The sequence below is a fragment of the Oxyura jamaicensis genome, chromosome 19, assembly GCF_011077185.1.
Source record: "Oxyura jamaicensis isolate SHBP4307 breed ruddy duck chromosome 19, BPBGC_Ojam_1.0, whole genome shotgun sequence".
NCBI classification, from domain to species: Eukaryota; Metazoa; Chordata; class Aves; order Anseriformes; family Anatidae; genus Oxyura; species Oxyura jamaicensis.
The window spans coordinates 10,930,674-10,944,973 of record NC_048911.1 but is presented as its reverse complement, the minus strand read 5'-3'; the positions used below and the strand labels follow the sequence as shown (position 1 = coordinate 10,944,973).

Below are 14,300 nucleotides of genomic sequence, written 5' to 3'. Positions count from 1 at the left end.
TTTCTTGTATTCCTTGGGGTAGAAAATTGGCATCAGTGAATTGATCACCCGATCAGCCAAACACATCTTCAAGACGTACCTCCAGGTATGACCTGCAGTCATACTCTTGCCTTGTGTGTTCTCTCTAATGACTTTTTTTTACAAAGGGAGAGCTGTTTGAGTTTCTTCTCTCATTAGAGAGTTCATGGGTGTCTCCTAGCAACAGGAAGTACAACCTCATTAGAGCTAAAATAGGCATAGGCCTGCGTGCAAGGGAAGACAAGTTCCCACTTGAAGATACTTTTCCCAGAGAATAACCATTCATGCTTTTCTTCCCCAGATTCTCACTCATTATGTTGAAGGCTTTTAAATGTGAAATCACAGCTTGTCTTCCTCGTAATGTGTTTTCTGTTGCTTTTGCCCTTCTAAGAAGCTTTTCTTAATTAAATGTGCAGTAATACATCTTTATACTTGTACGTATGCGGCATAGCAGTCCACCTGGTTTTATTCCAGTGACAAATCTTTACACACTCTAGTTTTTCTCTCCCAGGTAGCACCACAAAGTAGAACTGTATATTGTGCATGTGTGTGTGTGCCTTTACATCTGCATAATTCTGTCTGTGCTAGTTCCCCTTGCAAATATTTGCCTCTTCCTTGCTTCTCTTCTCTTCCTGGCCTGGAAAATTTCCCTGTTTCTGGCAGGACTGGATTTGTGCGAGGCTCAGGGTCAGAGTAGTGCCTCTGACAGGTGTATGCCATGACTGACTTCAGTGTCTCGCTGTAGGGTGTGGAGCTGTCGGGTTTATCAGCAGCCATCAGCCACTTCCTCAATTGCTTTCTAAGCTCCTTTCCAAATCCCATTGCCCATCTTCCAGCTGATGAGCTGGTCTCCAAGAAAAAGAATAAGAAAAGGAAAAATAGGAACCTTGGAAATGCTGATAACACTGCTTGGGCCAGCATGACCCCTCAGGAGCTTTGGAAGAATATTTGTTCAGAAGCAAAGAACTACTTCGATTTTAGTCTTGAATGGTAAGCGAAGCAAACTGCCCTGACTCGTGCCTGAACTCTTGCCAACCGTCGGTAGCTCTGACTGCTCTCTAATAAGACCTGCCTTTTTGATCTGTTTTCTGTTTGAATATAAATTTGTACTCTGGAGGAAATACTGTGGCCTTAAAATGGAAATAAATCAGCCAAAGAGCAGCAGGGGGAAGCGTAGCTGAAATCTGAAGTGAGATGAAGCCTGTGAGGCAAAGGCACCTAGGAAACCCCGGGGAGAAGGGGAAGGCTCTCCTTAGCAGTGTGGGGTAGGGGGCACAAAGCAAGAAGGTAAAAGAGTGTAGGCAAAATATATTTGTACATATGGATGATAATTTAAGCTGAAAGTAGCTTCTATTCCTAAAAAACAAGGACAACCTCTCCTGGAGTTGCAATGGAGAAGGCCAGTAAGGCTGCTGGCAGGTGCAAACAGATGTTCAACTGAAGTTGCACGTAAATGGGGTCCTCAGGGGGAAATCATGACTAGCTGGCTAAGTCAGCGATCGCCCCTTTCGTGCCAGGGACAGCTTAGCGTTTCCTGGGAGCTGAGGATGTGCAGAGCTGCACCCAGACCCTGCGGTGGGCTGTGGAGATGGAGGGTTTCGGGCAGAAGTAGCGACGTGCAGCTCGGGAAGCTTTAATAGACCACTGGCATCCAGTATAGTGCGACTGGTCTCAGTTAGCAGCTAGGTGCAAAGGGAGCTATGTTTGACACACTGCAGCGTAGGGAAGGTCGTGAGGAGCAACTTCCCGGGGAGCTCAAGCCTCTGTGTGTGCTTCTTGCAGTGAGAACGCTGACCAGGCAGCTGAGGTGTATAATCTACAGAAAATCACCCTCCTTCGTGAAATCTCCCTCAAAACTGGAGTCCAAGTAAGATCACTTATTTTCTCCCCTCCCCTTGTGTTCTGTACTGAGAAGCATGAAGTGCAGACAGCTCTGCAGGGACAGCCGCTAAGGCAGACAGCGCAAGCCCCTAGAGGTCTTTGTGGCATTAGTGCTGGAATACAGGGGCCAGTCCTGCAAAAAGAGACTTCAAATCCAGTTGCCTTTTAGGGTGAACTGGTCATGCATCTCCCTTGGAAGATCAGCGGGTCTGAACGTGATTCCTGTAGCGAACTCTAACAAACCAAACCATCACACTCCCCATCCAAAGAGCAGAGCAGGGCTTCAGGGTTGTCCTCGGTTGAGGCAGGGCAGGGTATTTCCCTCCCTGCCACTGTGCCTTCTCCCTCCTCTGAGAGGTGTGTGAGGGGGTGTGTGTGAGTGAGGCTGGGTGGGCTTCCCCTGGTGCGGGCTCGGCTGTAGCTTAGCAGTGTGGAACTCTCACCACAAGTGTGTGGTGGTGCTCACCTACGTTACCTTTCAAAACACTGTCCCCAGGTAGTGATGCAGGAGATGTTTTGACTAAATCCATATGCAGAGATCGAGACTGGTTCTCCTCTCCTCTTGCTAAGCACCCATGAGGTGGTGACTGTGACTTCCTCCCGTCGTCTTTGTTCCTCCAGATACTGCTGAAAGAGTACAACTTCGACAACAGGCACAAGCCCACCTTCACAGAGGAGGACATTCTCAACATCTTCCCTGTAGTGAAGCACGTAAACCCCAAAGCCTCAGATGCTTTCCACTTCTTCCAGAGCGGGCAAGCAAAGGTTCAGCAAGGTACGGACCCAGCGTGCCTGTGCCTCTCTCTGATAAGAGGAGTGGGGTTTGTGTGGCTTGGCCTGCATCTCTCCGCCAGTATGTCCCCCACCTACCCTGTTTTAGCTGAGTCACAGTCTCCAAAAACACCTGAAGCACTCAGCTGCTGTAAGGATACCAGCTGTGAGCTAGGATGGGTGTAGGACAGCAGTTCTTCTCCTAGGGTTCAGCCCTTACACAGGGCAGTGGCCTATAGCTCCATAGCCCACCACTGTTGTTGCTGGCCACACGTGTCTCGCTCCACACGCGTGGCTTCTCCAGTAGTATTAGGGGTTCTTTACTATGTATGCATAGATGAATATGTATTTTTTTCAGGTTTCTTGAAGGAGGGCTGTGAGCTCATCAATGAAGCCTTAAACTTGTTCAACAATGTGTATGGTGCTATGCATGTAGAAATCTGTGCCTGCCTGAGGCTGCTAGCTCGTCTCAATTATATCATGGGAGATTATTCAGAGGTAAGCAAAGGTCTCAGACAGTGTCTGTTGGTCCTCCTGTTCCTTCCACGTGCTTGCTTGCTCAAGTGCACGACATCTGTGTGACTTGCTTTTGGATCTTCTCTTCTGTTTAGGCCTTAAGTAATCAGCAGAAAGCGGTGCTAATGAGTGAGAGGGTCCTGGGTATCGAACATCCCAACACAATTCAAGAATACGTAAGTACGCAGGATACTGGGGGAGAAGCAGCACCCTGGGTATGTGCTTATTCTCAGAGCCTTAACTGATGTCTGAATCTAGAAAACAGTTGCAGTTTCTTCTGCCCTGTTCTTACCAGAATCCTGCACTTCCATCACGAGTTTCATTATTTTGATTCTGTATGATCAGTGTTTGTCCTACTCAGTTCAGGCTTCCGGGATTTTGTCTGTTGCATGCTTATATATATATATTTATTAATTCTGCTGGCTTTTACCCTGGGCTTATGTTAAAAGAAAAAAAAAAAGGCAAGAACCCTGCCGAGGAGCACAATCAGAATATTGTATAACTATGGGTCAGCTTTGAAATATTTTCCGAGGTGCGTAAGAGATACTGCAGTTAAACTGTTCGGCTGTTTTTCAGTGCTGTATCTTATGTGGATCCCTTAGTGTAGCTGTAAGTCAACCAGTAGACTTATAACTTTTCTGGATAGCTGAAATCTTTTTAACTATAAAGGAAAATACTTATATTTGTGTGCAGCTGAGGAAAGGAGTAGAAAGGAGAGATCAATTTGTTTTACAAACTGGTAAAAGAACGCTAATGCTGTATTTTTTTGTTGTAGATGCACCTTGCTTTGTACTGCTTTGCAAACAGCCAACTCTCTACAGCATTAAACTTACTGTACCGTGCACGCTACCTCATGCTATTGGTATTTGGGGAGGATCACCCAGAAATGGCACTCTTAGATGTAAGTAATCTTCTAGAGTCAATGTCTTTGAGTCTAACCCTTAAGAAACCTCTTGAACTTCAAACACCCAGACTATTTGAATTGTGCGTTTAGGTACTTTTTCATCCCTGGGTTACAAGCCATTAGTACCATTAGAAGAAAGGAAAAAAAGGAGTTTGTTTAGCTGGGGAGGTGGGAGGTCAGCCTTCTGTGGCTGGAGCTCCCTACTGGGACACTGGAGACTTAGACTTGAGCACCTGTAATGCTTGGCCTAATTTGGCCCGTTCCTTGTTTCCCTTACATAAGATGGAGAGGGTTCACAACCTCAGAATGGCTGAGATCAGAAGGGACTGCTGGGTCCATCTGGTCCAACCCCCCTGCACAAGCAGGGTGCCCAGGACCACGTCCAGGCAGCTCTTGAGTATTTCCAAGGATGAGGAGGCTCCTTATATTTCTTCTGTTTGGCTTGTTTGGGCTTAGTCCCTGAGGGAGAGAGTGGTCTCCAGTCATACATGGTGTGCTGGAGACACCACTGGGGACCTCTGTCTGCTCGAGTCTTTTCAAGCAGCAAATACCTGTGCAGTCCTGGTACTCATGAGGCAGTAAATGCGTATTTTGATTGGGCCTTAACGAATGCCTACTTGACTACTTGTTGCGTGGTGGATCTGTGCAGAACAACATCGGCTTGGTGCTCCACGGGGTTATGGAGTATGACCTGTCCCTCCGGTTCCTGGAGAACGCGCTGGCCATCAGCTCCAAGTACCACGGCTCCAAGTCTTTGAAAGTTGCACTAAGGTGAGGCAGGTGGAGTGCTGGGCTGGGTCACCGTGCTGGTAAAGAGCGAGTACGCTCACATGGGAGGGCTCCGGGCTGTCTCTGTCCAGTCATGCTGTTAAATTAGAGTCAGTCTCATCCCAGCTGTCATACTCCTTGGGACTGGTGGGCTGCATGCAGTCAAGGTAATGCTACATCCAAGTCGATCTAGAAGGAGAGAGATCCCTTGTTCTTGAAGTTAACTGTGGGATCTGCTTAATGCTGGTTGCCCCAAAAATGCGTCAGGATGACCCTGGTACTCACAGGCTGGAGTGAGGAAAAAAGCACGTGGCAACTGAAGGTTGGAGAGCAAGGCTTGTGTAATTATACTGGGAGACTGGGATGCAATGTAAACACGTGTAGTTAATTGTTTCAGCCCTCAGGGAGCTACCTTTGAGGAAACATTTCATCTGCTTTTGTCCTTCACCGTTAAACCCTTGCATTGGAGTAAAATACTGAGCAGCACCTTGTTTCCAAGGGAGCTACGAGTGGCTGGCGCCTTCAGGATTTATTCTAAATGCCCACTGCTCTTCAGTGCTGCATGCTCTGTCCTTGAATGCAGAACTGGCTCACAAACAACCAAGCAGTGGCCCACTCCTAATTACTACCACATTGCAACCCATCTGTTCTTCATCAGGGTGAAAATAAATCTATTAAGCACCCACAAGAATCTGATTTGTTTTCTAGCAGTTGATGGATATTGTTCTGGAGAAAGACTTTCCTTCCCTCGGTAGCACTGGGATGCTTGATGAGATCCATCACTTCCCACAGAGTAAAATTGCCAAAAATAGAAGTCTCTTTTTTCATTCCAGAAGCATTAAGGAAGTGAAGTCCAAGCCAAGTCAACTCTCCAGACTGGAGAGAAACCAGGTGACTTGGATCCCAGCTTTGCCACTGTTTGCTGGTTGTTTCTGTGCTGGAAGACTTAATTTTTTTGTCTGGACTAATCAAGTTATTAACACCTTTGCTTTCCAAGAAACAAAAAGCCCTTTTTGAAAGGGAAAGGGCTTATAGCTGCTTCCTCCTTCTCCAGTTAACGAGATATTCTTGCAGATGTCTTGCAAGATTCAATGCACTGCTGCAACCTTCAGCTTTCTTGGGTGCAGCAGGAAAAAAAATCCCAAGTTCAGTCCTGTCTTCTGTAGGTCACTTCTCAGCACTTCTGTAACAATCAAGCCTACGTCAGTGTAGTGTGCCAAAGGTGCAGTGTGCAGCAATGTCAAAGACAAATACAGGACTGTTAAGGCTTCTAGCCTACGTTTTGCTTTGCTAAAGCCATGCTCTCCGTAGCACAGAAACGTGTCTTCATTACGTCACCGCTAAACCCTTTTATTTCCCTCAGCCACCACTTGGTAGCCCGAGTGTATGAGAGCAAAGCAGAATTCCGGTCAGCGCTGCAGCACGAGAAGGAAGGCTACACGATCTACAAAAACCAGGTAACAAGCGTGCATGCTGCTAACTTCTTGTGTTGCTTTTCTGCCCCAAACAAGTACTACCGCTGCAAAGGGATGCTGCAACTTAAACTCAGGGAGGCCCTTCTTGTAAACAGCTCTGAGCAGATGCCAGGGAGCTGCTGTCTTTCTAGGGATGGGACAGAATTGCTGCCCTGTGCTGTAGTTGATTGGTTTTTATTCTGAAAGTCTTTGAATGGACTTCACTGCTAATTTGTTCTTGCTGTGCCCCTGCCATTGGGCAGGAACTTGTGTTAGTGCCCTAGCCCCATGTTCTGGTAGGGCATGGAAAGAGCTGGTCTGTTCTTTCTGCTTCGTGCATCACCTGTTTTTCAAATGCCAGATCCAAAGTAGTTTGGTAGTTGAGCTGTTCTGTGGGTAGAACCCTCTCGCTCGGAGCCCTTGCTGATGCACAGTGAAACTTCTGCATCAGCCTGGGGTCTGTCTGAACATGTCTGCAGTTGCACACTGATTCCGTGCCATATCACTAGCTGAAAGCACAGCCTGGTGGAGGGAATGCCTCTCACCCTGCAAACATGCTTCTACTTGATAGAAAGTTGTACTTTGGGCAACAAGGTTCCTGCAGGGATGATTTCTGTTTGGTTTTTAATGCCAAAGCAGGTCAAATGCGATTCTGATGGTTTTCTGTACGGATGTTGAGCTGGCAAAGATGAGGAGTGCACCCTGATTTGTAACACAACTTTTATTTCCTTTTCTGGTTAGCTTGGAGAACACCACGAAAAGACCAAAGAGAGCTCTGAGTACTTGAAATACCTGACTCAGCAAGCGGTCGCTCTTCAACGCACAATGAATGAGATCTACAAGAATGGCTCCAATGCGAACATCATGCCACTTAAGGTAACCTTATGCGATGAAAGCAGTTGAGAGTACTTGCCATGAATGCAGAGATTTGTACTCAGCTGCTACTGAAGGCCGTGTGAGCATGCAGCCCTCTGCCTGTGCAGGGAGCAGTAACAGCTGTGCCAGACACCGACAGGAGGTCCCTGAGAAAGGCAGAGGCTCAGATAGACACAGGAAGGTGTTACTGCTGTGGACTGGGCACTTGCTTCCTCTGCTGCTGCATACAGCTCTTCTGGGCTTGGGCTCTTTCTCTTGAGCTCAAGCAGGCAAGCCAAGCTGGCTGCTGTGCCAGGTGCTCAAACTGGGGAGCCCACACTGGGGAGCCTGTACTGTGGGAGACCGGGACACCTACGCACAAACCTGCCCCTGCTGCTGACTCACTGGCTGTAGGCACATGACTCAATACGAAAGCACCTCAGTTTCCTCATCCTTTTTTTTTTTTTTTAAAAAGGGCATCTTTCACCAAGTGCTTTGTTGTCCATCCAAGGACTTTTGGGAAGGCTGGACAGCAGAGCGTGGGTGCCTGCTTTGCCTTGCCTTCCACGCAGCAGGAACCAACTGCTGTTATCTGCATGTGCACCTGGCAAGTCCCACCAGCCTGTCTGTGGCATATCTAGGCAAGTGCACAGCCACCTGTGTGCTGGGTGTTCTCCCTGCCATGCCGTGCACAAGTGGCTGCCAGAGGACTGCTAGGCAGCAGGCTGAGGAAGGGGCTTCCAGCTGCACAGGCAGCTCCCAGTAGGAAGGGCAGAGAAGGACAGCTCTCTGTGGGAGTGCTGGGGTTTTCTTCTCACTGCAAAGAACTGGATACAGAACAGGAGTTTGTGGAGGAGCAATCTGAGTGTAAGGACCTTGAATCGGGTAAGTGGTCAAGTCTGTGTTGCACTAGGAGGCTTAAACCCATCGAAGAGTACCAAAGAGTTTACCCATGCTACAACACTTGGAGGGGGCAGAGGGGAAAGCAGGCAAGTTGAGGTTTGATGTCACAGCTGATACAGCAGGACAGTCCCAGAAGCAGCAGTATTACTTAGAGTCCATCTGTCCTAGAAATTCATTTGCAACCTCATCAGAATATTTCACTGTAGAGGTGCAAAAATAAGAGCTGTAAAGTCACTGCTGCTAGACCTAGCTTTTTCTCACCTGTTGGTACATAGTGCCCCTTTTATAGCTGGGGGGAAGGAGGGTTATTGCCTGGTCTGGATTTGCTCAGTTGTTCAGCCTGGATTTTGACATTAAACTTCTGCTGTAGTTCACAGCTCCCAGTATGGCCAGCATCTTGGAGCAGCTCAACATTATCAATGGAATTCTCTTCATTCCGCTAAGGTAGAGTGATAACTATGTACATTGTACCTTTGTGTCCTAACTCATGCCTGTAGAAGCCAAGCAGTCTCTCGTGCTTTGTTCCTGAGGTAGCATGAGTCCCGTGTTTCCCTTTACATGGAGTCACTCTCACCCAAAATGTGGAGTTTCCAGAGCTTACATACCTTTTCTCTTCTGCCAGCACGAGGCAAATTGTCACTCCTGCAGGAAAAAAAACTGCTTTTGAAGGTGCCACAGTCACCTGAAGGTACTCCTGAACCCTTGTAAAGGGATGGCTCTGAGATCCCTCAGCAAGCTGTAACAGTGCTAGAAGAGCTCCTGGTTGGAGGAGCATTGCATGAATTGTCAGGGTCTCTTACAGGACTGTAGCCGTGACCTTGTAGCAGCTTTCTGCTCTCATAAAACCGCTCCATGCATCTTAAGGAAACCGGGAACCTTCCTTGAGAAATGATGCTTATGTGGGCAAGACCATTATGGTGCAGCTTCCCCCGGGTTGCTCTGCAAGCAGCCAGGGAGCTGGTATTTCCCATTGTCTCCTGTTCTCAGCCTGTCCCCCTGGCAGCAAAGGGTTTGTTTTTCTTTAGCTCTGTTTGGAAGAGCAGGAGGTAGCTGAAGTACAGTCAGTGGTCTCTATCCGTAAGAAATGAAGTGAGTAGTGTTGGCCTAACTGTAGAGAACAGCGATGGCTACCTCTGCCCTTTGCTTCACTCCATTCTTTATACTTGTTAATATTTGCTACCCTTCCTGGTTTCCCCCCTCAGCCAAAAAGACTTGGAGAACCTTAAGGCAGAGGTGCAGAGACGCCAGCAGCTCCAGGAAAGCATAAAAAGTGGTGAACAGCTGGAACCAGAGGACAAAGCTGTGGAGGAGAAAGAAGCTGAGCCAAGCATGCCTTCCGCTGCGATCCCCTTAACACAGAGCTCTGCTTAATGTGTACCTCGCTTTAAAAAAAAAGTTAAACCACCCTTTTCTGAATCTGAACCAGGGTCTTGGACTCCCCTGGAGCAGCTCCTCCTTTTTTTGACAATGTTATTGCACTGGTACAATTAATATACAATGCAAAGAACTAATCTGAGAAATGTAATCTGTCTGACTGAGCTTGTATCTGCCACATGAAGGGGGAAGGCGGCCAGGATGCAGCAGCATATGAAAGACCCATCCTAGGTGAGCACAGCCAGAGGCTGTTGTGCCTGTGTGTGTGTGTATGTGTGTGTGTGCACATATCATCAGTTATTTCTACTTTGTACATATGAATTCCAAATGAATTGTCTTGAGGTATAAAACATTTCTCAGGTCATTTTTATGTTGACTAAGGACACTGCTTTGCTAAAACCAGTACAAAAACAGCCCCTATCCGCTGCTCAGCATTCTTGTAAGATGTGGATTCCAAGCCAAAAGATTTATTCCCCTCCCCCCCCCAGTCACTATCCCAATTTGTGCTAAGGAAAATTAAGCAGCCATATTTGTATTGCTCAGATAACTGAAGCCTGTAATGTGTGTATGTAAGTAAGTGGGGAAATGTACAGCATTTTCTACATCAGGATATAGCCATTGGATTCCTTTAACCATTTTTTTCTACTTTTGGTTGGCAGTTGGGCAAGTCAGTTTTTTTTGTAACATTCATGTTCTAATTTTCAAGATATAGAGAAATATATATATAAATATATATGATACTCACAGTTCCACCTCTGCTCTGCTTGTAGCTGAGTAACTTAGGATATTGTATCCAAAGAGTGAGGGCTTGATAACTGAAGCGCACAAACTTCCATGACAATGGAAACCCCAGTGCCTAGACGAGATTGGTAATGGCATCAAACAAGGTCTGAACTAAAATGATTTATTGGGCTACTGTTGCCTACTTAACTGAGGGGAGGAAAAGTAAGAAAAAGGGACTTGATCTCATTTAAATAGCAACTGTACCACAGAGCTGATCAACGTTAACCTGGTTGCCAAATTTAACTAAATTGGAATCATGAGTTTCATACAACATGAAATGAGTAGGCTTTGGGGCAAGGAGGGGGAGTTAAGTAAAACCCCTCCTCCCCCCAGCACTGAAGCCTCTGGCTGATGTCTTCGTAACTCACGTTTTGCACACAGGGTTTGAGATTGTTCCCAGGGGAGCTTCCATTGCTGGCAATGGATGTTACTGAAGTGGCAGCTGCCACGGACTGCCTCTCTTTCCCCCTCTCCCACCACACACACATCCCATCGTCACTTCAGAGGGCGAGCACAGGCTCCCCTGGTAGTGCAAGTCACGAAGCAGGTAAGACTTAGCCACTGCAGGCCACGGTATGCCGACAGAGTTGAATGTCCTTTTTTCCCAAACAGATCAAGCTGTAGAGCAACTTCTGATTGCTAGTCCCCAACCATCCTGTGCTGACAAAGGAGTCCAGTCTCTTTCTCATTTTGTCTGTCATGGCTAGTACCCTATGCTAATTTGCATTGCTGCTTTTACTGACCTTCTGGAGAAACAAGTGCTGTCACTGTGCTCTGTACCCTTGGGTTCCTGTACTACATTACAGGTATTTGTAACTTTGGTGGGGGGGGAAGGGAAGTTGGGGAGCAGCCTCCGAGTTGTTAGAGGTGGCAAAGCAGGAGGAGTCTTTACTGTAAAAGACCTTGCTCCTATTGGAAAAAAAATCTGAATTTCATGGAAAGCAATCAATAAATGACTACAGTGCATCTTTCCTATAAGAACTTTCTTTTGCTAGTGTCTTTTAGTCCATTAAAAGCTTTTGAAACTATTTTAGACACTATTTATCAGTTTCTTTAAAAATGGCTCGAAGGTGGTGGATAACTCAGCTGAGCACCATCCCAGAGCCCCCCCCTTCTGTCCTGAGCATGAGCCCCTAGCCCAGAACAGGTCACGTTAGGTGGCAGCCTTAAAACGTGCACCTCTGCTGGGCTGCCGTGGGGGAAATAACGCCCCCTCCAGCACTCCTCTGCCTGCACACAGGTGGGTGCTGCAGGTGGGTGCTGCAGCTGCCACACGCAGCTACCCGGCCGGCTTGGCCCAGCGATGCTCAGAAGGAAGCGTGGGTTTGTCCGGGGTTGCCTCCAGCAGGGCAGAAGCTCCACCACCTTTTTAGAGGTGTGGGGGCTGCTTGAACATGTCAGTAAATGGCATTCTTAAAGATTTGTACAGCCTGATACTTGCCCCTCTCTGTACCCCCTGCCTCCCCCATTATCCAAGTGCCACAAGGAGCTGCCCCCCCCCCCGGGGTCCCAGGACTTGGTTCCAAACGATCGGTAATAACACTAACACACACCAGTCATAACCCCAGCAAGCCAAAAACCAAGAGCCAGGCTCAGCTGTTAACAAACGCCTCAAACACCCCCCAGGCAAGGAGCCCACTTCTTGCTTGGGTGAGAAGGGGCTGAGCAGAGGCCCAGGTGCTCTCCTGGTAACCCAGGGACATGAGGCAGAAGCACACAGTCTCACTAACAGAGCTAAGCAGCTTGAATGCTATAATTTGTTCAATAACTGCATTTAACAAGCGGGCCATAATCCTCTTTACCTCTCTTTGGCTTTGGGTGTTCTCAGGTGCTCAGTTCACAAGTCTGAGCAGACAAATGACCCTGGAAGCCCTGACCCAAAGCGAGGACATGCCAGACCACACCAGACCAAGAAGAGGGTAGAAGTTCAGGAACCTGCACTTAGCTCTCCCAAACCTAGCCCAGCTTATGTCTGTTAGGCCCACTTTATTATTAATTTATGCCACTACGTATAGTGCACCTTCCCCTGCGGCGCTGCGTCCAACACAACAGCTCTCCGCCTGTCGGGCACGTAGGCCCTGCAGCGCCCCGGTGCCGGAGCCAGCAGTAACCCTGTGCCCCTGCCTGGCAAAAGTAACCACACAGCATTAAATTAAGAGCCATACTGAAACCATCAGCAATGCTGAAGATGGCATATAGAAAGAAACCCACTCTTTTTAGCCTCCCTGCTTCTTTTCCAGCCAAAGGGCTTTCAGCAGCAAACATCAGCTGTCTACACCCTGACACAATGTCCCTGCACGGCAGCCACGGTACCTGTGGAGCCGCCCGCTCGGCTGAACCCATTCTCTTACCAGTGTAACGTCTCTTCGTATTCAGCCTGGCTGCTGGAACATTTTAGTACCTGTCTGTTCTCCACGCAAGCAACCACCCCAGGAGGTGCCTCTCCTCCACGCCACGGCTGCTGTAGGGTGCTGTCACTACGGCAGTGGTTTGGGGGCTGGGAGTGCTTCAGCATCACAACTGCCTCAGGGCAACTCACATTTTACTAGGCCTTATCTTTTCCTTTTGATACACTTACTGTGTTTTTATATGGCTTTCTTCAAAACCTGCATCTTAATTCATCAGTTCAAGTCTTTTCTGGCTCACCCAGACCTTCACCGCAGCCAGAAGCAGGACTCGAGCTGGACGTTGGGTTAAGTGGGTCACAAATGAACATCCCCAAGAGATCATCAACAGAGCAGCCCCAGCTCGTCTGCTGCTAGGTAACACCATGCAAGAAGCTTACAGGGAAAACAGCTGGTAGGGTGGCTTTGCTTCATTCTTCTCCCACATCATGGTCAAGGTTACAGCCTTGTCCTTCTACCGCTGAAGAAATGAGCATTTCCACGTTAGTTACTGAGCCATTTATAAACAGCACGCAAGGCAACAAAGGCCAGAGCAGAAGGAAAAAACTACACACCAACTGCAAGACACCAACATCAAAATAACATTTAAACCCTGCTTCAGTGCCTCAGCTTCGCATACACGCGCCTCCAACCACACAAGGCTTTTGGTGCCTAAGAGAGCAAATTGCTCCCACACCAAAATGCTTGAGGGGATTCACCCAGCCTTCAGTGCGCAGCCTTCAGTGTTAACAGCTCCAACGGCACTGAACAAAGAGCTGGCATAAAGCAAAAGGTGGTTCTATCAGGCCAACAGTAAGTTAAGGCTCAAGGTAAGGAAAAAAAAAACAAAGGCTCACCATCTGGCGCTGGAGGAGGACAGCAGGAGGCAGCCGGCTGAACAAGATGCAGAAAGGCAGCAAGGGCAACCGAAGACGCTCAGGCTGGCCACCACCACCACCAGCTCCTACTGTTGGCCTCGCTGACACTCGTTGGCCTGGAATGGTGAGCAGGGCGTGCAATGGCACCGCGGCGTGCGCATGCTGCAGGCTGTGCTGCGCTACGCCTCCCTGACACCTGCAGTACCAGACATGGGGATTTCTACCCAACAACTTCAGGAAATTCTGCTCCAAGTAGACTTCATCACAGAAAATCTTACTATGCCGAGAAGTCAGAGCGGCCTCCTAGCGCGGTGCCCACGGCGCACGCCTCCTCCCGCAAGCACGAAACCACTCGGAACAGCATTAAAAACAACCATTAGATCATAGAGGAAACTGGCTTTTTAAGTTTGCATACATTTTAATAAAATCTCACTTTACCATATTCATCAACAAAACCTCAGAACAGCCTAACTGCAACCAATTGCCTTAAAAATGCCTTACATTTCCTTACTCATGTACAATTTGAATTAAAACCAGGTTAAAGGAAAAAGCGGTGTGGAGCAAAATCTGATGGGTGGAACACCAATAACTTGTTTTCAAAATAGTTTTAATTCTTGCATCCAAGGAAACAAAAACACATCTAGTTTTATATGCATTTAATAGTTTACCAATTGGTACAATAAGATTTTTTTAATATGCAGAAAACATGAATAAATTTTGTTTTACACAGTCTGAGAGCAACAAATCTTACTGTAAAACACAGAGCAGTATTATATACATTCCTTTACTGTTTTTTTTTTTTTGTTTTTTG

The 14,300-nt window shown here is 47.6% G+C and overlaps 1 protein-coding gene across 1 annotated transcript in view; it reads left to right on the top strand.

Moving 5' to 3' along the window:
- Nucleotides 1-11,205, top strand: part of CLUH (clustered mitochondria homolog) — a 28,081-nt gene extending 16,876 nt beyond the window's left edge. Inside the window, exons 15-26 of the mRNA XM_035343074.1 lie at nt 23-85; nt 764-1,008; nt 1,801-1,885; nt 2,521-2,674; nt 3,029-3,168; nt 3,282-3,362; nt 3,962-4,087; nt 4,740-4,861; nt 6,222-6,315; nt 7,054-7,188; nt 8,441-8,514; nt 9,273-11,205. Of these exons, the coding sequence (XP_035198965.1) occupies nt 23-85; nt 764-1,008; nt 1,801-1,885; nt 2,521-2,674; nt 3,029-3,168; nt 3,282-3,362; nt 3,962-4,087; nt 4,740-4,861; nt 6,222-6,315; nt 7,054-7,188; nt 8,441-8,514; nt 9,273-9,441 (1,488 nt within the window). The 3' untranslated portion in view covers nt 9,442-11,205. The remainder of the gene's footprint in view (nt 1-22; nt 86-763; nt 1,009-1,800; nt 1,886-2,520; nt 2,675-3,028; nt 3,169-3,281; nt 3,363-3,961; nt 4,088-4,739; nt 4,862-6,221; nt 6,316-7,053; nt 7,189-8,440; nt 8,515-9,272) is intronic.
- The last annotated feature ends 3,095 nt before the right edge of the window (nt 11,206-14,300 follow it).